General features: G+C 38.1%; 2 protein-coding genes across 11 annotated transcripts in view; one reads left to right on the plus strand and one right to left on the minus strand.

Moving 5' to 3' along the window:
- Nucleotides 1–6814: 6814 nt before the first annotated feature.
- lrrc40 (leucine rich repeat containing 40) lies at nucleotides 6815–20781 on the plus strand. Its single transcript, XM_010871915.3, has 15 exons — nucleotides 6815–7106; nucleotides 12741–12922; nucleotides 13026–13099; nucleotides 14690–14819; nucleotides 14910–15033; nucleotides 15139–15278; nucleotides 15405–15577; nucleotides 15817–15907; nucleotides 16999–17044; nucleotides 17214–17319; nucleotides 17674–17781; nucleotides 17959–18069; nucleotides 19347–19424; nucleotides 19504–19689; nucleotides 19991–20781. Exons 1-15 carry the CDS (start codon nucleotides 6962–6964, stop codon nucleotides 20094–20096), a joined length of 1800 nt encoding a protein of 599 aa, XP_010870217.1. The 5' UTR covers nucleotides 6815–6961; the 3' UTR covers nucleotides 20097–20781.
- A 931-nt stretch (nucleotides 20782–21712) lies between these two features.
- The window catches only part of lrrc7 (leucine rich repeat containing 7), a 100876-nt gene continuing 97974 nt past the window's right edge, over nucleotides 21713–24614 (minus strand). For 9 of the 10 annotated variants that reach the window (XM_020049317.2, XM_034293809.1, XM_034293808.1 and 6 more), the window contains one exon: nucleotides 21713–24106. In XM_020049317.2, the coding sequence (XP_019904876.1) occupies nucleotides 23999–24106 (108 nt within the window). In that variant the 3' untranslated portion in view covers nucleotides 21713–23998. The remainder of the gene's footprint in view (nucleotides 24107–24614) is intronic. The other variant, XM_010871905.4, reaches the window with a different exon arrangement.

Raw genomic sequence — 24614 nt, forward strand, 5'->3', positions numbered from 1 at the left:
CAATTTAGAATCTCATCTGATAGATTAATAGTACATCTTTTTTCTTTAGTATTCTATCATACAATTTGATTTGCTGCTTTTTTATAATAATGAAAACTCAACAATGTTCACTGTTCAAATATGAAAGGTAGGCCATGTTCTCAATCTGAATGATTTATTGCATTGAACTTGACAAAGTTTATCTCTGACAACAAAAGACTTGACACAGTTTGATCCAGACAAGCAGTCAGTGTGAGCAGGGGGTTCAGTCAGAGGCTCCATGATAACATTCACAAAAAGCACCTGGGCAATGTTTTAAGGTGTCAGATACCACCACTCTGAATATACAAGCAAACTCTGTTCCGCTCTTAGTCAACCACAAACCCAGTGAAGTTCAAATAGTTTTGTAATCAAGCGAGTTCCCCTCTCCACTGCAAATACCTATCATAAACCAAACAAATTCCACTACCAGCAAGGTATGGTTCTGATTATAGCGGGTCAGTTATTGCAACGTAAGATATTTCACAATGTCTACTCAATATCATTCTGAATGTGTGTTTCCTGTCTACTTTGTAATCATAACCATTTTAAATCATGCAGTATGCATACAATCAGTTCATTTCTGTGTCATCAGTCCATCATGAAAATGTGAGTCAACCTCCAACATAACTCCTGATGTACAGTAGCATTAATCTAGGGGGAAATCAGATGATAGACCCAGGTGTATGAATGGAAATAATTTTTCTTAAACTTGAATTAATAGTTCCCAGACACATTTTTTAGCTGGTGCGCCAAAGTGTCAAATTTGGCTTTCCTTAGCAAACAAATAATGCAGGGTCATGAAGTTAAGGTACTGGGCAAATCTAGCAATCTTGTCCCTCAGCACCTTCACCCTAACCCTCACCCAAAAATCTGTCAAAGATTGGCAGTGTTAGAATAGTGACAGTATTCAGGGACTTTGCGTTTCTATCGTTGTGGCTAGATGACAAGGTCCTGCAGCTCCATCTACTGGTTGAGTTGTTGACAACTAGCAGTGTTGAGTTAGGCTTAACCTTCAACCTTTCCTAAACTTAACCTTATTCTCTAAACCTGCTACATCCATTCAAATAACCTGTTGCATTCGTTCTCCTATCCTGCTACGCTCATTTATTTGATCTGCCATGTTCATTACCCTAACCTATTACAACAGACCACCAACTCAATACTTGTATTTTCCCAAAATGTTTTTGTTAAGATAATAAATGTACAGTTATTGAAACTCTAAATTGCCAGAATTTGATACCCAAAATATTTTTGGGCCTTTATGGCACGAGAGTCACGGTATTGAGTGTGGGCAGCGCTTTTTAGTTACCAGAGGTTGGTTTTAGACCAGCGTGACGAGCACTTTGAAACCACCAACACCATCTGAGTAATGAGTTTGAGACCACACTCGATCTTACACCATTAGAAGAGAGCAAATGTGTCACAGTCTGCTAGGCTAACCCCACAATCACTTCACTTCCCCTTATCTGCCATTAGTGTGCTGTGTCGTCTCAACGGGATTTTAGAGGCTGTCAGCAGGGTACCCTTCCCCCAAGCCTTTCTTCAAGCAGTGACCTGTCCCTTTGGAAATGATGCACATCCAAAAAGTGTGTTTTTAAAACTGCTAAATTCCTCATCATCACTGGATATCCCTCCCTTGGCAATGTTTGTTAGCCATCTATCTGCCTTGTCTGCTGCGTTGCATTATTCTATCATTATTACCCATTCCCTTACATATGTACAGTAGCTGTGCAAAATTCTTGGGCACCTGAAAGTCGAACTATGGACATTTATTTGGGTACTATCCAAATAACTGACTTTAGTTTGACTTTCAGGTGCTTTTACACAATGCTCTATATGATGACCACAGAATAGGCCACTAGGGTCCATTTATACAGGTGTGATAATATCATGTTTCCTAATAGCTGAATCCTCCTGCTTTACAGTGCCAAGTTGGGAAATTTCTGGCGAAGTCTTGCAGACTCAGAGCAACCAACCGGGAACAAAATTGCACACTAAAAAGCAGAATTGACAGCTGTTTTCTATGCTAGATGGCAGACATTGATAAACAATGATAGGGTTGCACACAAAGTTAGGCCTGAAAAAAGAATTTGCCCAATGGATCAATGGGTAAAAGGGCCAAAAATGTTACAAAAATAAATTAATACTTTTTCCACTCAATCTATCAATGTATTTGTTATTTCATTGACGTTGTTTACCTAGTATTTGTTTTAATAGAAAGAAATCCCTGTGTCATTTTTACTGCCAATGTAGACCCAGTAGCTTACTGGCCTGGAGAAATTGTCATTTAAAAGAATGGCAAAGCTAAACCAGCCTGTTTCCCATTTTATTAGAAGGAATTTGTGACATAATAACTGGTATTTCTTTATAGTGAAATTGATATGAATAGGTAGTTATGGACCCAAAAAATTGTTGTACCAGTGTTCATCCTGTTAATTGACAGATCTAAATGCAGTGCCCAATACACAAGTTAATACACAGGAACACAAACACACACATACTGTAGACCAAATTACAACTGAGCAGCATCGCCTTGCACTCTGGATGATTGCAAGGTTATGGTGTGGGGTAAAGTATTTGTCCTTTAAGAAACTCAATACCTTATGCAGTCAGAAAAAAATAAATGGCATAGGAGAAACCAAGCAAGACCAACAGAAACCAGGCCCTTTGAAGTTAAGAGCACAATTACATGCATCTCCTATTAAACAGGAATTGAATATATCATAAAAAATATATTTACAAGCAATAAAACAAATGTTGCCTAAGACTTTGAAGGCAGACAAGCATTGGCTCGTTAGTGTCATGTCCTGCCAGTAAGATTCAGTGCCCTCTCTCCCTCGATTGGATCATGGACACTTGTTTTGTTGTTTATCGCCCTCACCTGTTTCCCTAATCACTGTCCCTATTTCAGTTCCTCCTTTTCCAATGTATCTTGTCAGTCTTTGTCTGGTGTATGCCTTCGATTTCTGTTGTACTGTCCTGTGTAATGTTTCTTTTGTTATAAGGTGAGTTGGTTTATTTGACGTCCCCTGTTCTCCCTGCGCTTGTGTCAATGCCTCATCAAATGTTACAGCTAGGTCCTATGACAGAAACGTTTAGAATTTTAGCATTAAGAGACTTGAAAATATATCCAATCGGTCTTAAATACAGATAAAAAATAAATAAAAAAGCAGTATTAATCCCAACTACTATATTAAGAAATGTACCAAAAATATGGTTGGCATTGTTGTTGTGAGGAAAACCTTTCATGAGTTTCCTGACAGAAAATTATTAATTGAAAGACCAATCTTCAGGTACAATATTTACACGGACATCTGCCAAAGGCCAAGTGAAATTGTTTGATTAAATAACAATTAAGACGAGGAACTCATATGCTTAATATTTTAGTTAGATTTTTTTCTTTCTCTTTATCATTCACTTAATTGTATTGCTATAATATATAATACTGGTGGCGTTTACGAATTATTTATGAATTCAATTAAAATAGTGATCATTAACATTTTAAATGTTATATTAATAAGCTAAATATAGCGTAACTATTATAATATGTTATAAAAAAATAGTGCAAACAAACAACTGTAAGCCAGATTCACTTGTAGCCTGACTTTGTGGTTTGTAAGTGTCTGAGTAAAACCTTTTCGTTTGACTTTTTAAGAAAGTCCTTCAGTCTGTGTTTTTTATACAGTAATTAAAGTGATTAAAGGGACAGTTCAATCATTTGGATTTATATTTTTCTTTATAGATTTATTTGTCACTTCACTTTGAATATAATGCATCCGGGTTTGGGGGAAATTTAATTAAATATGGTTGGCTTGCCTCATCCTGCTCTAGCGACTGATTATGGCAGATTGAATACCTGTGAGCTCAGTCAAGATAGAAGGGCGGAGAGTGTGTTCCTTCTGGCATATGCAGAAATCTAGGTTTCTGTATACCTCAAAGATCTGGGAAAGGTTATAAAAAATTCTATAGGATTGAAAGTCCCCAGAATGTGGGCTCCATTGTACTGAAATGGAAACCGTTTGGAGCCGAGTTGGGAGAACCTGCCAGAAGGACAACCATCTTCTCAGTACTCCATCAACCAGGCCTTTATGGTAGAGTGCCTAGAAGGAAGCCACTCATTAGCAAAATGCATATGACGTGTTTAAGGGCTCTGAGAGCATGAGGAAAAAGATTATGTAGTCAGTCTGATGAGACCAAAATCAAAAACGATTATCCCTAAATGGCAAGCGCTTCATCTGGCAAATATAAGGTAATTTGAGTGGCCCAGCTAAAGCTGCAACTTGAATCCCCTTGAACATCTGCGGGAAGACCCAAAAATCATAGTTCAGAGATGCACACCAACCAATAAGAGCTTGAAGCAGGAGTTCCATTGCAAAACTCACTCTGTTGTATTCCCCACTGCAATGATGGTATCTCATGACATGTTTTAAAAAATACCAAACAGAAGTCTATGCAAAAATAAACACCTTTTGTTGCAACTCTGCTCTTTTCTCCGGCTTTGTAAAAACTAAAACCTGACAGGAGCCCTGTACCCACCCTTAAAAGTAGGCTTTTCTCATTTTTACTGATTCTCAGGAGCTTGTTAGCTAGCTAGTCTTTTTGAGCTTGCAAAACAATTTCTGCTTCTGATGATTACTCATTACAAGAAGAGATGGATATCGCTTTGGATATTGGTGGTTTGCGTACAACCAAGAAATGTAGATGGCCTGTTTTTACCAGTGAAATCCAGAAATGTTTGTATTTGCATCATGTGAGGAAATAATATTTTGATGGCACATATGTTAACTACCATATATAGGTGTAATATATAGTACACTCAGGGTTGCTGATTGGAAAAACGCTCTTCATTGGAGATGTCATAGGTCATAAAATAATTGTTATTCACATATGGTGATTGGTAACAATGCCACCCTCTCGCACTCCAGGTACCTACATGTATATACATGACAATAGGAAAATAGAGCAGTTGTGAAATTTGTCTTTAACTTAATGATTGTTAATCTGTATATAAAGTGGGTTGAGTACTTTGATAGTAATTCCATAGTTATTTAGGGGGTAATTTGAATGGGTGCCAAAATGTATTATTTTATTTTACATCTGTACCACAGTAGAAGAGCCTATTGTGAAACGACATCTTGTGAAGAGCTCTCCCGTTTTCTCAGTTTTTGCCCCGGTGGTTTAAGGTAAATCTTCAAGGACTGAACCATTTCCAGGTTAAATATTTATAATTCATATATTGTCAAACTAAGCCACCTGTTTGACACCTGTGGCTTAGTTCATGTTGAAATTAAGTTCAGCGTAGCTCAGGTTGCTGTCGGGTTTACTTCAGACACACATAGCTGTTGATGCAATTCTTTGTATATGGAATATTGGACTGTAGAGAAAAGACTCAGCAAAGATCCTACAATCACCCATAACTATCCATAACTAACCAAACAGGTGCTCAAAAGTACGTAGGCAGGTAGTATTTTTTTTACTCTACAGTCCATCATCAATTTCATACTGTGCATCTCATTGGTGTGATACAGTTTAGTGAAGTACAATAGGAAGCCATAACTTAAGTTTTTTTTCCCAAATAAAATTTGAACATCACTTCAATATTAGCAATTTGTTAATGTATTCGTTTCATATAATGTACATATATTTTATTTTGTGGTGTACTTTTTATATGAGCTGTAGTGACTCGGAAGTATTTTTCAATGTTGCTGGTAGCGCCGAAATAAATTAGCGTCCTGTCGTCAACATTAAAGTTTCAGCAGCAACAAAATGCCTTCAAATTAAAAGTCCGCGGTAAAACGCGATAATTATGATATAAAAATAAATCTATTTTGCAGCTTTGCTTATTGTATATTGTAAAGATATGATACAAACACATGATACAGTGAATATCTACATATTAAAATCTATAAACTAAATAAAAAACAGTTTAAATGATACTTTACATAAGATACATAATATTATAAGGTGGAACCCATTGAGAAATTGAGATTATTGTTGAAAACATATTTAATATATTTTTTTAATCCTTTAAATATCATTTTTGTAAATTTTCTGGTGCTCGTTAGTTTTAAATGAGCTCTGTGTGCAAAATCCAGCAACACTATATTTTCCATTTCCTCCTTAGCCCCCAATGCAATACAATGTAATACACTTTGCTTAAGGATACATATTGCATCATAGTGCAAAAACTCTTCTACAAACTGCATTGAATGTATTGAAGGAATGGTTCAAGAGAGTGTGTGGTCAAAATATGCTGTCAGCAACACGTGTGCCAATTGATTTTCCAGCATATTCTCTCTCTATAAACATTCCTGTGCATTTCCTGCAATACATTCACTGTGGCATATAGAATAATTTTTGCTGTATAAGGCAATATGTATCTCATATACAATACAATATAGTGTATTGCATTGGGGGCAAAAGAGGGTGTGGAAAATATTGTGTTCCTAGATCTAGCACACCGTTCCCCACAATTAGACAGCTTTATTCTTCTTCTACACACACTCCTGAACATGTCCTACAATGCATTCACGGTGGCACATAGAGTAGTCTTTGAGCTAGGAGGCACTATTCCATATTCAGTTATTCGGATTTGCTGAATTCTTACCTTGGAGCATGTTTTAAAACCCAATTGTTGTTGCAATGTCTCTAAAATATTAACATATATTAGTTATTGTTAATGTTCATAGAATACTATTTTCTAAAACATTTATAAATTCAATGCACGTCGGTTTTGAACAAATACGTTGATCTCTCTTATTTTGGAACTTTCCACATTATCATGACCCGGAAGTGTTTTTTATGTTGCTCACAAAACATAGGCGTTCGAATTATGTTTTTGAACGGCTATTTGTAAATAACAGTAGATAGCTGACATAATTTGTCTTGACTGACAAGACAGCTAAACAGCTGCTGGATATAGTCATACCTCGTGTAAACAATGTCACGCTTTAAAAGAGGCGCTAAATTAGATTCTAGAGCAGGATTTAGAACGGAAAAAGAGGAACCGGCTGTTCCATATGGACTATTGAAAACAGCCAGAAAAAGCGGTCAACTTAATTTATCTGGAAGAGGGCTGGTTGAAGGTAACTTCAATGTTGAGAATGGATGGCGAGTTCTCTGACGGTCAACATTCTTCAGTTAGTCTGCTAGCATAGCTCTGTATGCACATTATAATGTCAGTATGATTGTTATTCCCCCCACATTTTACAGTTTCGCAGTGTACGTTTATTGATTAACTACTGTAATTATGCACAGTCAAATAATAACAACAAAAACGACACAGTAATAGTAGCAGCCTACATGTCATTTATTTCTATTAAAATACAAAAAGCAAAGTTTAAAAGGTTGGACCCTCCCCTACCTACCCCTACTAAATAATTGGCAGATCCGCCATTGGCACCCCGTTCTCTTCACAGATGAGAGCAGGTTCACACTGAGCATGTGACAGGACGCAGTGGTGAATGTTATGCTGCCTGCAACATCATCCAGCATGACCAGTTTGGCGGTGGGTCAGTGATTGGGAGGCATATCCTTGCAGGGTCACAGAGAGCTCCGCCTGCTAGGCAACTGTACCCTGACTACTGTTAGGTACCGGGATGAAATCCGTACGCCGGTGAAGTGTGCCCTGGGTTCCTCCTGGTGCAGGACAATGCCCGGCCTCATGTGGTCAGAGTGTGTAGGCAGTTCCTGGATGACAAAGGCATTGATGGCACTGACGTTCCCCAGACCCTAATCCAATTGAGGACATTATGTTTCGGTGTATTTCATTTGTTTTCTTAGATTTTTGGTGTGAGTTTCATAGTTGTCCTGGACTCAAGAATCCATCTCAGTACAGATTCCGGCTCAGTACCAGAACCATGTGTTCCTTTGCTAAATTTTACGTTATCACGAAGTAGAAACAATGAAATCCAGTTGTTTGATGCCATAACTTCAATTCAAATTCAGTTTGCTTGAACGTTTGCTTTGGTCTGGAACTATAGGCATTGAGCAACATGTTTTCACAAAACTATTCTTGACAACCCAAAAGTTTTAACAGATTCTGTGCAATGCCCTTTGAACTTGGTGCTTTAAGGTTATATCTGGCCATCTAATTATCAATAGATTCCAACAGGGTCATTTACACCCCTCCTCTCCTGTAACTATTCCCAAATCATTTATGAGAATGTACACTATTGATGAAGTTACTTCTTGACTTATTGTATCTTTTGTACAATAACACAATATTTTTGTGCTAGTTTGCAATACATGCACAAAAGGTTTTAACTTCAAGACGTTTTCTCTCGTTTTAGAATTTTACTGATAACACTGACAGTATGTGCACATTTTTTGACAATTTTAAACAGTGACAATATTCTTGGCTGATGTGTTCATGTGCAAGATAACTCCCATATGAATGTCAGTTGAGTGAGTGCTCATCATGTGTCAACTCAGTTGTCATTTTTGTTGGAAGAGCAGTGTAGAACAAAGCAGAATGGCTTGGCATTTATTATCAGGAACAGATTGCTATAATCTTCCAATCAATTGTAAGTTGGAATTGGACAGGGCTGTAAATACAATAACATTTATGAAAGGTAAAGTATTACAGTACATGATGTATCCACCCATCCAAAGAGAGGAGCATGTCAGCCAATCATTCTGGTGTTTGGACAAACACATTTTTTGCATTTGCTATAAAATTGCTGAAATGAGCATTCACATTTTGCATGGTAATATAAGCAAATGTCCACAATATACAGTTGTGCAAAAAAAATGGCATACCCTTGGAGAATTGGCAATATACCATTGTACAATGTACCATTTGTAAAGAAAACAACATGAGTGAGCAGGCAAAACACATGTCTTTTATTTCTTATGGAATTCACTGTAGGACATAACAGAGTGGCACAATCATAAAACAAAACATGGCAACTGTTACGAACTGACCCTTGTTCAAAATTCTGCACACCCTTAGTTCTTAATACTGTGTATTGCCCCCTTTAGCATCAATGACAGCATGCAGTCTTTTGTAATAGTTGCCAATGAGGCCCTGAATTATTGCAGGTGGTATAGCAAATTGTCAAGCTGGAAGGTCCAAGTGTCCCATGCGCAGCTTTCGTGCAGATGAATGCAAATTGTCTTCCAGTATTTTCTGATAACATGCTGCATTCATCTTGCCATCAATTTTCACAAGATTCCCTGTGCCTTTAGAGCTCACACATCCCTAAAACATTAGTGAGCTACCACTATGCTTCACAGTGGGGATGGTATTCTGTTCCATATAGGCCTTGTTGACCCCTCTCCAAACATAGCGCTTATGGTTGTGACCGTAAAGCTCTATTTTGGTCTCTTCACTCCAAAGTACACTGTGCTAGAAGCTGTGAGGCGTGTCAAGATGTTGTCAGGCATATTGTAACTGGGCTTTTTTGTGGCATTAGCACAGTAAAGGCTTCTTTCTGGCAACTTGACCATGCTGCTCATATTTGTTCAGGTATCGTTGTATTGTGCTCCTTAAAACAACCACACCGTCTTTTTCCAGAGCAGCCTGTATTTCTCCTGAGGTTACCTGTGGTTTTTTCTTTGTATCCCAAACAATTATTCTGGCTCTTTTGGGTGAAATCTTTCTTACTCAACCTGACCTTGGCTTGGTGTCAAGAGATCCCTGAATTTTTCACTTCTTAATAAGTGATTGAATAGTACTGACTGGCATTTGCAAGGCTTTGGATATCTTTTTATGTCCTTTTCCATCTATATTAAGTTCCATTACCTTGTTATGCAGGTCTTTTGACAGTTCTTTTCTGCTCCCCATGGCTCAGTATCTAGCCTGCTCAGTGCATCCACGTGAGAGCTAAGAAACTCATTGACTATTTATACAAAGACACTAATTGCAATTTAATAAGCCAAAGGTGTAAGAAATTCACCTTTAATTGCATAATATAGGTAACCATTGTGCCTTTTAAATGTTTTAAATATCCCAAAATATTGTTTCAAAGCTTTTCTCAGCTGGTCCGCCAAAAGTAAAAGTAGTCATTTTCGAGAGGAGTGGAGAGTTGGTTTGAATGCGTTGTTGCTGTAATTTTCCACATGGTGGGAGAATATTGGGGACATCCCATTTAATATCTTTGGTTAAGTAAAATGTTGACATTTCTGAAACGTAAAGTTATATCTCCGATTGTAAAAATAAATATATTAACCAGTGTCGCAGGAATTGGCCTACTCTCAGTGTTCTGTTTTCTGTAAAAATCCATAACATCAGCCACAACTACCGTGCATTTCAGAGAGTATTCAGACTCCTCCAATTTTTAAATCATTTTTCTTTTCTCAGACTAGACACAATACCCAATCACAACAAGGAAAACATTTGATATATATATTTCTTGTTTTATGAAAAACATGTACAGAGGTACTCCAACGCTTTGCTTTTACATTCAGTTTAGCCTCGTCTTTTTTTCATTGATAATCCTTGATGGTTTTACGAACTTGAGGTTGAAGGAGTTTTCTGTAGAACTCCAAGACTGGATTGTGTCGAGGCACAGATCTGGGGAAGGGTGTCAAAAACGATCTGCCGGATTGAAGTTCCCCAAGAACAGTGGCCTTCATTATTCTTAAATGCAAGAAGTTTGATACCACCAACAATCTTTCCTAGAGCTGGCTGCCTGGCCAAACTGAGCAATCATTGGAGAAGGTCCTTGTGCAGGCAGATGACTAAGAGCCAGATGGTCTTTCTTACAGAGCTCCAAAGTTCTTGTGTGGAGATGGTAGTCCTTCTGGAAAGTCTCCCATCTCTGCAGCACTCCACCAATCAGGGCTTGATGGCAGAGTGGCCAGACAGAAAATGCATCCAAAGGACTCTAAGCAGGCTGTCATGTGCCTTTTATTGAGGAGTGACTTCAGGTTGCTTAGTTGGCCTGGATGGCCAGCTCTATGAAGAGTCTTACGAGAATGAAACTGCTTCCATTTCACATGGATCCCACGTTCCTTGGAACTTTCAGTGATTTAGCAGTGATAATATCTTTGCTGAAAATATATGAATGTACACTCACCTAAAGGATTATTAGGAACACCTTTTAAATTACTCATTAATGCAATTATCTAATCAACCAATCACATGGCAGTTGCTTCAATGCATTTAGGGGTGTGGTCCTGGTCAAGACAATCTCCTGAACTCCAAACTGAATGTCAGAATGGGAAAGAAAGGTGATTTAAGCAATTTTGAGCGTGGCATGGTTGTTGGTGCCAGACGGGCCGGTCTGAGTATTTCACAATCTGCTCAGTTACTGGGATTTTCACGCACAACCATTTCTAGGGTTTACAAAGAATGGTGTGAAAAGGGAAAAACATCCAGTATGAGGCAGTCCTGTTGGCAAAAATGCCTTGTTGATGCTAGAGGTCAGAGGAGAATGGGCCGACTGATTCAAGCTGATAGAAGAGCAACTTTGACTGAAATAACCACTCGTTACAACCGAGGTATGCAGCAAAGCATTTGTGAAGCCACAACACGCACAACCTTGAGGCGGATGGGCTACAACAGCAGAAGACCCCACCGGGTACTACTCATCTCCACTACAAATAGGAAAAAGAGGCTACAATTTGCACAAGCTCACCAAAATTGGACAGTTGAAGACTGGAAGAATGTTGCTTGGTCTGATGAGTCTCTGTTGAGACATTCAGATGGTAGAGTCAGAATTTGGCGTAAACAGAATGAGAACATGGATCCATCATGCCTTGTTACCACTGTGCAGGCTGGTGGTGGTGGTGTAATGGTGTGGGGGATGTTTTCTTGGCACACTTTAGGCCCCTTAGTGCCAATTGGGCATTGTTTAAATGCCACGGCCTACCTGAGCATTGTTTCTGACCATGTCCATCCCTTTATGACCACCATGTACCCATCCTTTGATGGCTACTTCCAGCAGGATAATGCACCATGTCACAAAGCTCGAATCATTTCAAATTGGTTTCTTGAACATGACAATGAGTTCACTGTACTGAAATGGCCCCCACAGTTACCAGATCTCAACCCAATAGAGCATCTTTGGGATGTGGTGGAACGGGAGCTTCGTTCCGTGGATGTGCATCCCACAAAACTCCATTAACTGCAATATGCTATCCTATCAATATGGGCCAACATTTCTAAAGAATGCTTTCAGCAACTTGTTGAATCAATGCCACGTAGAATTAAGGCAGTTCTGAAGGCGAAAGGGGGTCAAACACAGTATTAGTGTGGTGTTCCTAATAATCATTTAGGTGAGTGTATATCAAAATGACTTGGCAAGTTGATGTTCTACAATAAGACAAACCAAGTTTTCCAATCAAGTAATGTAAATCTCAGAGACTTTTAGCATCCTATAATGCTACAGCTTTTCTTGTAGGTACTGCTAAATGACTGAACTACTACAAAATAAAAAGTTATTTTCATTTAAGTAGACAGGACACTATATTTCTTTGTTCTGTACAGCAAATATTGTAGTTAATAAAACATGTAGAATATGCGGTTTGCTACTGTATGGGCAGCAAAATGATGGCACAAACAGAAAATATATGTTGTTACCGAACTAAGCATAAATATGCACTGTTTCATGGGTTTTACGTTTTCTGTGGATATTATTGAAAGCCTTTATCATTCTGTGGCTTATTGTCAAGACAGATGATAAGGAGGCTAACTATGGTTTTAGTTGGTTGATTGCTTAGAATGTGTGTATGCTTGCTAATAGCAACTATTCTAACACTTCTGTCTTTTCAAGTCCCTCAAAGTGTGTGGAGGCTGAACTTAGACACACCTGAGGAGGCTAAGCAGAACCTGTCCTTTGGTGCAGATGATCGCTGGTGGGACCAGACAGATCTCACTAAACTACTCCTCTCTTCAAACAAGCTGGAAGTTCTGTCAGAGGATGTCAATCTGTTGCCAGCCCTTACTGTTTTGGATGTGGGTATTGTTCTTTCTTGCGTTGACTGATGAAGGAAAGTGTTTGTGTCATCTTATGTAAGAACTGTTGTACTTATACTATCCTTCTGTACTCTTTTCCAAGGTCCATGATAATCAGCTTACCTCTTTACCCAAGTCTATTGGAGATTTGGAACATCTTCAGAAACTCTGTCTGAGGTATTGGTGAATTTTGCACATCCCACCCTTTAATGGAAACTAAGTTATTAAACAGATCATTCAAATATATACACAGTATTTCACAAAAGTGAGTACACCCCTCACATTTTTCCAAATATTTGATTATATCATTTCTTTCCAAATATTTGATTATACATTGAAGAAATGACACTTTGCTACAATGTAAAGTAGTGAGTGTACAGCTTGTATAACAGTGTAAATTTGCTGTCCCCTCAAAAACAACAAAAGTGAGTACAACCCTAAGTGAAAATGTCCAAATTGGGCCCAAAGTGTTAATATTTTGTGTGGCCACCATTATTTTCCAGCACTGCCTTAACCCTCTAGGGCATGGAGTTCACCAGAGCTTCACAGGTTGCCACTGGAGTCCTCTTCCTCTCCACCATGATGACATCACAGAGCTGGTTGGCATGTTGGCATTCATGGTTTCTTCAATGAACTGTAGTTCCCCAGTGCCGGCAGCACTCATGCAGCCCCAGACCATGACATTCCCACCACCATGCTTGACTGTAGGCAAGACACACTTGTCTTTGTACTCCTCACCTGGTTGCCACCACACATACTTGACACCCATCTGAACCAAATAATTTTATCTTGGTCTCATCAGACCACAGGACGTGGTTCCAGTAATATATATCCTAAGTCTGCTTGTCTTCAGCAAACAGTTTGCAGGCTTTGTTGTGCATCATCTTTAGACACTGCATCAGACCAATTTGATGCAGTGTGCGGCGTATGGTCTGAGCACTGACAGGCTGACCCCCCCAACCCCTTCAACCTCTGCAGCAATGCTGGCAGCACACGTCTATTTCCCAAAGACAACCTCTGGATATGACGCTGAGCACGTGCACTCAACTTCTTTGGTCGACCATGGTGAGGCCTGTTCTGAGTGGAACTTGTCCTGTTAAACTGCTGTATGGTCTTGGCCACCGTGCTGCAGCTCATTTTCAGGGTCTTGCCAATCTTCTTATAGCCTGGGCCATCTTTATGTAGAACAATTCATTTTTTCAGATCCTCAGAGATTTCTTTGCCATGAGGTGCTATGTTGAACTTCTAGTGACCAGTATGAGGGAGTGTGAGAGCGATAACACCAAATTTAGCACACCTGCTCCCCATTCACACCTGAGACCTTGTAACACTAATGAGTCACATGACACCGGGGAGGGAAAATGGCTAATTGGGCCCAATTTGGACATTTTCACTTAGGGTTGTACTCATTTTTGTTGCCAGCGGTTTAGACGTTAATGGCTGTCTGTTGAGTTATTTTGAGGGGACATTCAATTTACACTGTTATACAAGCTGTACACCCACTACTTTACATTGTAGCAAAGTGTCATTTCCTCAGTGTTGTCATATGAAAAGATATAATCAAATTCATGCAAAAATGTGAGATACTGTGTGTATATATATATATATATATATATATATATATATATATATATATATATATATATATATATATATATATATATATATATATATATATATATAATTAATTTTTTAACCCTAGCCTCAGGCTCACATCTGTTCTTTCATCCATATGCTTAATTTTTTCATTGTCTATTTCTGGCCCAGTCACAATAAACTGAAAGAGTTACCAGAGGAGTTATGGAGCTTGAAGAACCTCACCTGCCTCCAACTGCAGCAGAATCTACTGGAGGAGCTTCCAGAGGGAGTAGGACAGCTCACTGGCCTGGATGACATTGTACGTCTGTAATTGATGTAACAATGTGTTTTTCTTATACAAAATGTGTGGGTTATGCTCACTTGCTGGTTTTTGTATTGTCGGTTAAAGGATCTGTCAAACAACCAGTTAACTGCCGTCCCTGACAGTCTGGGCAACTTGAACCGTCTGGTGAAGCTAAACCTTTCCCATAACAAGCTGAGAAGTCTCCCCTTAGGAATCAGCGTCATGAAGAGTAAGATGATGTTAGAAGCATCTTTTTCCCCACCTGTTAGATCTGGGTGCCTCCACTTGAATATTTTGTGCAACAGGAGAGAAACATAACATGCTGTCTCTGCAGATTTGAGACTGCTGGACTGCACGCACAATCAGCTGGAGATCATACCCCCCATCTTGTCTCAAATGGCGTCTTTAGAGCAGCTCTATTTGAGGCACAACAAACTTCAATTTCTTCCCGAACTGCCCTCATCAAGGCTCAAGGTAAAGATACAGATGGTCAGGTTTGCTTGCATGAAGAGCTTTTGAATACCAATAAGATTAGCTAATTATTTTTAAATACAGAAATGCATGAGTGACTAAGTAAACTGTCTTCGAACTGCCTCGTAGGAGCTGCACGTTGGTAATAACCTGATTGAGGTGCTGCAGGCAGAGCACTTGAAACACCTGAACACTCTGAGTGTGTTGGAGCTGAGGGACAACAAGGTGAAGATTCTCCCTGAGGAAATTACACTACTCCAAGGCCTAGAACGCCTAGACCTAGTCAACAATGACATCAGCAGGTAGGTTTTGCATAATCACCCCTGGTCCTTTTTCAGTTATTAACGTACACCATTTCGCAGATCTTGTGCTGTAATTATCACGCATTTCGAGTATTTACCTGTACATGCATCACAAACAACAAGTAATGTACTAACACCAAGTCAAAACACACCCAAAATGTCCTATGTTGTGGTAAACTGCCTGGACTTTTCATTCTTGCTGCCTGGACTTCTTTCCCTTGTTTGTATGTTTGAGCCAGTCTGCCAGCTTCCCTTGCCCTTCTGCCCAAGTTGAAGATTCTGACCTTGGAGGGTAATCCTTTGAGAGGCATCCGCAGAGACCTCCTGACTGTGAGTTTGATAGGATGACATCTACCCATGCACTACCACTACTGTCATAGCAGACAACCCTGCGAGGCTGGTTGGGCCACACGATCTGGGGCTGATGCACCTCTTCTGCCCATAAGTATTTGGGCAGTGACATTAAAATTAACATTTGGCCATTTACCAGATACTGTTAGACAGAGTGACATACAGTTATTGAATACATTTTAAGAAACTAAGTGGAACAACCATACCTCAGTAGTAGTAAGTACATTCTACTCAATTATCTATCAGCAAATAGTGTCAGTAGTGTCAAAGTAAAATACAATGAGACACAAGTTTTGTTGTTTTAGCCCTTTATTCCAGCAAGCGGATAAAAAATAAACGAATAAGTTAATGTGCAGACTGTCAACTAGGGTGTTAACATGCATACCGTTTAGGAATTACAGCCTTTTTTTTATCCATATTCCCCTTATGTTTGGGAACCAAAAGTAATTTGACAAAGGAACAATCAGAAGTAAAGTTGCCATATTTAGTGCTCGGTTGAAGATCTTTGCTTTCGATGACTGCTGGAGGTCTGCATCACCACACTCCACTATCCACTACACCACATCACCACACCACTATCTTCCCTGATGATGCTCTCCCAAGCCTGCCGCAATCTTCAGTTCCTGTTTTTTGTGCAATTTTTTGCCTTCATTCTTGTCTTACGCAAATGATACACATGCTCAATTGGATTAGAGTGTTTGACTTTACCGGTCAAGAACATTCCACTTTTTGGCCCAGCTGTTTGGTTGCCAAGCTGCAAGGTGAAGTGCCATGCAAATTAGTCTTTTTTGTGGGTCCTGAGGAGATTAGATGTTTCTGTTCACTTCAGAATTCTTCTAATGCTGCAGTCGGTAAAGACGATTCAGTCAGTTCCAGTGATAGCCATACATGCCCAAGCTATGAAACTACCTATGCCAATTGATTTGATTATAACACCGCTGGCTACTACTCATCAATGTCGACTTACATTCAATGTCCTGCCTGTTTCAACACTACATCAGGGCCTACATTTTTAGCTTCATTGTAGCCAATTGCAGGCTGAAGTGTGGTTACTGTTGTTTCCTCCACAGAAAGGGACCAATGAACTGCTGAAATACCTGAGGGGACGAATAAAAGGTTAATTAGTTTTTTACTGCTTTTTTTGGAATGACCAGTACAAGGATTCTGTGAAAATAAGTTTCATTTACTTTTAAAGGTGTTGTATGAGGGCCTTGGTTGATAAACCAGAATGTCTCATATCATTAAACTGAAGTTAAAATGTTGCTGTATTTATTTTGTTCTGAAGAGGATACAGATTGCAAAAGAGATGAGCCTGATACTGCCATGACCCTGCCTAGTCAAGCAAAGGTCAACGTGCATGCCATTAAAACCCTGAAGACATTGGACTACAGGTGTGTGAACTTAGTCATATGAACAAATGTGTACACCCCCTGGATATTTGTAAACGTGGATATTTGACCTAAATTACATATTAATTAAGGTAATCCAACTTAAATCACACAAAATACAGTAAAACTTGAAGTCATTTATGTTATTAAAATAAACACAAATGTTATTTTCTAATGCAGAAGTTTAGTCCAACCCTACCTCTGCCATCACAAAATGGTTAAACTTAGAATCAGGTGCACCAAAACAGGTTCAAATGATTTGAAAATGAATAGAGAGTAACTTGGAAGGGTCCAGCCTTCCATACAGATTAGCTCTTTAAGTGTGGTTGTTTTGTGTGTATGTGGCCCTTGTCCCAGTGAAAAGCAGGTGGTGTGTGTTCCTGATGACATATTTGATGCTGTGGGCAGTGAGCCTGTCGCCAGTGTCAACTTCAGCAAGAATCAGCTGGCTGCAGTCCCTCCCAGGTATCCTGCTTATATCAATGACAACACACATCACTCTCTAAGCCTCTGCAGAAAAAAATGCCTTGTGTGAGAGCAGTCATCAAACTCGCCACAGTTGAAAAACCTGTTGTCCATTGTGAATGTCAGCTAGCAATGTTGTGAGGATGTGTTTGAGTGAGCCTCAGGCTTGGTCCTCAGGATTGTGGAGCTGAAGGGCTCTGTCTCTGACATCAACCTGGGATTCAACAAGCTGACCAGTTGTTCCCTGGAGGTCTGCATGTTGCACCAGCTGTTACATATTGACTTCAGGTAAATGAATACTGAAAACCTCCCCAAGGTTCCAAATAAAATGTTTTTTAGCCGGAGTGGAGGTTAGTGAAGCTATTTTATAGACCCAGAGGTGGAGATTTCTAGTGGAGGCCCTGCCGTAGAACACTAATACAGTGCCTCCCAGGATTATTGGTTCTCTTGATCCCATTGTAGTTCGTTTAAGATTGATCTTACTCTATAGAAATCTATCCTTTAACTGAAAATGTTTTAATAGAAAAAAAATACTCTAATCATGAAATATTTATTTTCCTCTAAAACATTTCATAATTATTGGCCCCTAAACTCTTAGCAAAAAAATGTGTACATGCATAAAAATACCCATCTCCATTATTAGAGCAATTATTAAGAAGTTTCAATTATCTAGGGATGTAATGGTGCTGTCGAAGAGGGCATTAGTGTACTTTCCACCTCTACGCACAGTGAGGTGGATGGTTTGAGAATTTAAAAAAGTAAATCAAAATTCTCCAAGGATGACAGTTGGAAAATTTAAAAAGTTGGTTAAGTCTTGTGGTCCCCAACTCAAGAAACTACAATTAGAAAGACACCTCTGCCAACAAGCGGCTTGGATGTCTTGCCAGAAAAAATACTATTGGGACATAAATGTCAGCAACCAGAGTATGCTGAACATCATTGGAACTTTGATTTGAACTGGGTTTTATGGAAATCATGGATTTTAGAGCAAAATGTCTATGCCTTTGGCCGAAGGTTAAAACTTGGTCATTGTTGGGTCTTCAAGCAGAACAAAATTCCAAGCATCTCCAGATCCACACAAAATGTTTCACTGACTACACAAACATGCCTTTGCAATTGCCATCCTAGTCTTTTGATGTAAATCCCATTACAGACCTGCAGGGTGAACAGAAAGGATTGCCCACAATTGAGGACCAAGGACTGTGAAGAATCTGGAGAGATTCTAGATAATGCAATGTTCTCAGATCTTGATATTATTTCGTACTTCATCAAATGTTAGAAGGAAGAAGTGAAATCAGTGCTGTTTTTTATATTGGGAGAGTGCACAAAGCACTACTTGCAGGGAAGAAGAAAATATCTATTTCTTGATAAATATGTTTTTTCCTCAACCACAGGTATAGGTTAGGTTTCACAGTTAAGGCTAAGATCAATCTTATAAACATCAGTGCCATTTTTACCTAGCCTGGAATGCTCATCTTTACCAATCATACCAGTACTTATGGAGAATGGGTACAGTAGGTGAATGTGAAACCTTTCTAAAGTGCAATTTTTCTTTTTCTTCAAAGAAACAATCTTTTGACATCGCTGCCCATGGAATTTAAGTCCCTAACGAAACTGCAGAGCATCACACTGTCATTTAACAGGTATGTGCTCAGATGGTAATAGGATGTGAAAGTAATTCTGTCAGTTTGGCAACACTGTCAATTATTAATCTTTTGATAGGTTCAAGTTGTTCCCAGAAGTGCTGTACCATGTTCCTACACTGGAGACCATTCTGATCAGTAACAACCAAGTGGTAGCCATTGACCCACTGCAGCTCAAAGCTCTGAATAAGCTATCCACCCTGGACCTACAGAACAATGACATCATGCATGTGCCACCGGAACTTGGCCTCTGTTCCAGCCTAAGGTAGAGTAGGGGTTGTGACAAATATATAACTTACTATCACAGCTAGTGAAATCATATTATCTGGTTTTATTTAGACAGGGTAAGAAAAAGCTGAAACTTGTATTTGGGTCACAGATGCTGTTGAATAGCAATTCATAAAGGTAATTCCTGGGCTTAAGGACATGCAATGCCAAGTGATCCACATGTTTTGGTTTTGCCCCAAGCTGTTTTAGTCTAGAGGTGTATGAACTACATTTATCTCATTCTTTTAAGCTGTCTGGAAATGGTTTCCTTCCTCATATCTCACTCATTCTCCCCGCAGGGCCCTTATGCTGGATGGAAATCCTTTCCGCAGTCCAAGAGCTGCCATTGTAGCCAGAGGAACTGACGCTGTCCTGGAGTACCTACGAAGCAGAATCCCTACATAGTCAACTGCATTAAAACCTACTTCAATAGGTGAAAAGAAAATTTGATGATTAGTCAGTGGGTTATGTTTGCCTTGAAACTGACATTACTCTGTCAAGTTCATTCATGCCTGACGATTAGAAGTGTAGCTAGATGTTTGAACGTGGTGATTTGAAATGTAACTTCTGGCGTTTGACCTTATACCCACAACGTCATTACCAGAAGGCCCTACTGTAACAGTGTTTACATGATCTGCCAATTTCTAGATTTCAGTCATTCCAAAATGTTGGTTATTTTATTACATAATGAACAATGCTGTATTCTTTTCCAAAATGTTGTAAAAAAAAAAAACATCAAACTGGAATGTATGGGTTTAATTTAGCAAGATCTTAACCTGATTCCAAAATTTTTTAGATGTTTTATCATTCTTCAAAATTCAATATATTCTTTGTAATGACACTGAATGGGTAAATATGTCACTGTTTACAGTACCTTTTATATATTACAAAAAATCAGTCTTCAGTCCCTGTTTATGCATGACACCACTTTTTTCTAAATTACTTATTCTCTGTATGCACTCTGTAATTGTATTCATGAAAAACTAAAGTAGTGAGTCTGATGAAACATGTTTGTTTCAATGAATCAAACAACTACTGTATATGAGTTCAAATCCAACCACATTAAATGTGCACAAGACATTGATAATTATCTTTTGTGTCATATTTCTTTTGTAGCAGTTAGCATGTGGTAAAGCACCAAATGGTGGAAAATGTAAATGTGAACATCTCATTCATACAACTGCATTGTAAAGGACAAATTACTTAAACATCAACAATATTCTGCCACATCTTATTTATAATGAAAACATGTCAGTAATTTTTATAAAACTTCCCATATTTTATTACTCTAATTAAAAGGTGAAAAACGGATACAACAGGATTACATGAAGGGGTTACATAGTTTGGGTATACATTGTTAAATAATGCAAATATGACAAAGAATACAATGTTAATTTTACTATTTTACCATAGTGGTGAACACAACAAAACAAATCTACTATCAGCATGTAAAACAAAGTGCAGGGTGTACTTTGATGGAATTTAAACAAAATATATACTTTTGTAACACTATACCAGGGGATGATTTGGCATGACTGCATAGCTAAAACATATACTAACAAAATATTTTTCTATTTGAGAGTCAATTTATTAATATTGTCAAAAACGAAACTTGTGAAACTGGTTTTGCATGGCTGAGTCCACAACAACAGCAGTGGTTTTCCACTTTGGACATCTCCCTATTCTTTCCAAACAAGCATTACAGTTAGTGATTTGCTCTTTTAGACTCCATACTTTTATTAATTATTAAATGCGAATAATGACATTTGGTTGAGGGTGCCACCATAGTAGGTTGTAGAAAATCAAATCTAAAATACATGAATTAATCAAACAAAATAGATTATATTAAAAAGATGATTGCGACAATGGTGCTGCCCCTGTACCAGAAAATCCCATGGTAGGGAATATAGGAATTGGTCTATCCTATATTGTTCAAATTAATTTAATAATGTAGATGATGGAAATACCGGTTGTGATGAGATCATTGTGTACAGTATAAAGACCACAGAGGACCATGAGAATAACAAGTGACATGTTTTTATTTGTACAATAGACTTTCATACATTATTCAAAACACCTCTTAAATACTGAAAAATGGTACTTTGAAAGCCGAAAATGGCTCTGTTATTTGCTGCACTCACTTTTCGTTAAACGTTGTTTTTATTTGTTTTATAAAAAAGTATCTTAAATATGTACAGAGAGCATCTGCAAAATGCATTCTACACATAATATATGTATATACTTTACCAATTACATTTATTTGTGTTAATACATAAATAAAACTGGAAGGATTAAACTTGCATGTGCAAATAAATAAATTGTTTAATAAATTGTCACTAAATTTGTCCAACTAAACAGAAGTTATTTTTTAATAGTTAAAATTACCTTTTGCACAAAAAATTAAGCAGCATTCAAGTCCAGTAAGTCTTCGTACTGCAGAAGCTTGGAGTACATTCACAATCCATATGAATAAATTCTCAATGTGTTTTCATTCACAAGTATTTACATCAATACTGCAATTAGACTGAAATGTACCATATATTTGCTTTTTATATTTAATTGTATTTTAAACACATACAAAAATGACAATTTTTATAATCATATACATATATATAATATATTTGTATAACACAAATTCACAATTACTGTAGAAATAAATTTTATACAATTCATAGTACAGCTTTTCTTCTCCATGTACTTCATCCATACATTTTCATTGTCCTTATAAAATCTCCCAATTTGATCAAAGCTAAGGTATATCAATATATTTGAAATAATTACCTGAAAACATTTAGTAAAAATAATTATATTATGAAACTTTCTGTCACAATATCATTGACTGGATATTAAAGTTCCATGTGCCAGCTTTGCATGGCGTGAATTCAACCAGGGTCCCTTCATAGGGTGCTTCCTTTTACAAAAAACAAAATGTCACATTTAATGCTACATTTGACAAACAATAGTTATGGAACATTGTCAGGGCTCATAAAGAATGTTTTGGATTGAGATAATGTGGCACCAATTATTTAAAACATCTGTTTTTTGTAAACCTCACCGGTTTGCATTTAAAGAGATACCTTTGTATGAGATCTATTACACTGACCATTAAGAAGACAGGAAAGCATTCTGTACATCAGAGCTTCAAATGAAAACCATCTATTAATGGAACAAGTTGAGATGCCTTTTCAGGTCAGTAGCATTGTTTAAATAACACGTACAGTCATTTTCACATGAACACTTTTCCAATAATCCATTCTCATAATAAACTGATTTTGAAATTAAGATATCAAAAGTAACTGGTGTTCTACAGGGTGCAGCTGAAAAGCTAAGCAATATGAATCACACCACTTGAGAACAAAACAATTCAATTATTATATATTTTTAAGACATTCAGACAAACAAATCAGAAACAATGTGAAAACTGTGTGTAAAGTACACATACTACAAAGCATTTTTCTGTATGTGCGAGGGATGTATATGTATATTCCTTGGTTCTTTTACATACAGGTACCAAAATGTAGCCAGCAGATGGCGGTCTAGGGTAATCTTGCAAAGTTGAAAAAATATTTCCAGTGGGGGCATAGAGCATTGTTTGAACATTTTTAATTTTGCTCATTCATTTAAACAAATCCATTATTGAGCAACAACTAAACAATCTAGCTCACAGAATGCAATGACTGGGTTCATCACAATATATGATCATATAAAATAAACTTGTGTGGGAAAGACTATATCATGTATTTATTGTTAATCTTGATAATTTGGCCCTGTATTATGGTAGGAGACAAGTATGAATCTATTCAACATTGATTTCAACAATTTAAGAACATTGTAAAATGTGTTTTCAGTACCATTCATCTCTCTACATGTCTTAATTGTAAATAAAAATATTTACACAAGGCATGTACAAAGTTGAGGCAGTGGTTATGTTGAATGTAATACCTAAAACAGCTTGTGTGCTTTCATGCTCGGAGAGTAAAATGACTAGCTATGAAAAATTTACAAAATCAAAGGCAGTATAAATAACCAAAATAGAAACCTGAAATAAAAAACAAATATCAAATAAAAAGAAATGAAAATTGCACCAACCTCGAGCCTTGGCCCAAACAAGACTTTCTTTCACATCAACTCAAGTTATACATTTCCTGTTTACATAAAGTTCATAGATAGGTTAAGATATGTATCCTATATACATTTGGCAGTAGTATTTGCCATTGGTCCAGCAATTGGCAAATGTCTCTGTTCCTAGATAAAAACTGGTTGTACCAACCCGTTTGGGCGAGAAGCAATGGTGTTATAAAAAATATTTAAATTGTGCTCTCTCTCAAGATTACCAAGTCCACAGTTTTCTGGAAATTCTTCAGAAGAGACACAGCAGTTTCATGTTCCATGTGTAAAAAACTATGTCCATTGGCCTGCAATGCAAAAATGAAGCATAGGGTGAACATGGTGACAGGCGTGAAAAGGGGCGCGGCAGGTTAGGGCAGGACGGCACAGGGAGGACTGGGAACAGCCCTAGCTCAGAGAAGATAAAGAAACAACACTGTCAAGGAGTAGAGGAAAGAAAGAGCAGAGAGATGCACACAGGAAGAGGAGGTCATGCTGTAAAGGAGAGAAAGAGGAGAGAAGCTGGTCTTTAGAGGTTTGTCCTTCGGCTAACACTTGCATCTGTGGAGAGAGTAGAGACGTGCCTGCTTCTGCAGGTTATGGGGTGGGGGGCGAGAGGCGAGGGCTTCTACTAGCACACATTTAAAGCCACACAGATACAATAGACAAGCCAATAAATGTAGGGACTGTTCTAATCCCATTAAGTTGTATTGGCACAGAGAGCCTGGGTTGTTCATGTAGGCTTCTCTGTCTGGCGTTTGTCTGGATTTTTGATTGACAAACATGGCCTGAACAGTAGCTTTACATGGACCAGGA

The sequence above is a fragment of the Esox lucius genome, chromosome 8 (genome assembly GCF_011004845.1).
Source record: "Esox lucius isolate fEsoLuc1 chromosome 8, fEsoLuc1.pri, whole genome shotgun sequence".
Taxonomy (NCBI): Eukaryota; Metazoa; Chordata; class Actinopteri; order Esociformes; family Esocidae; genus Esox; species Esox lucius.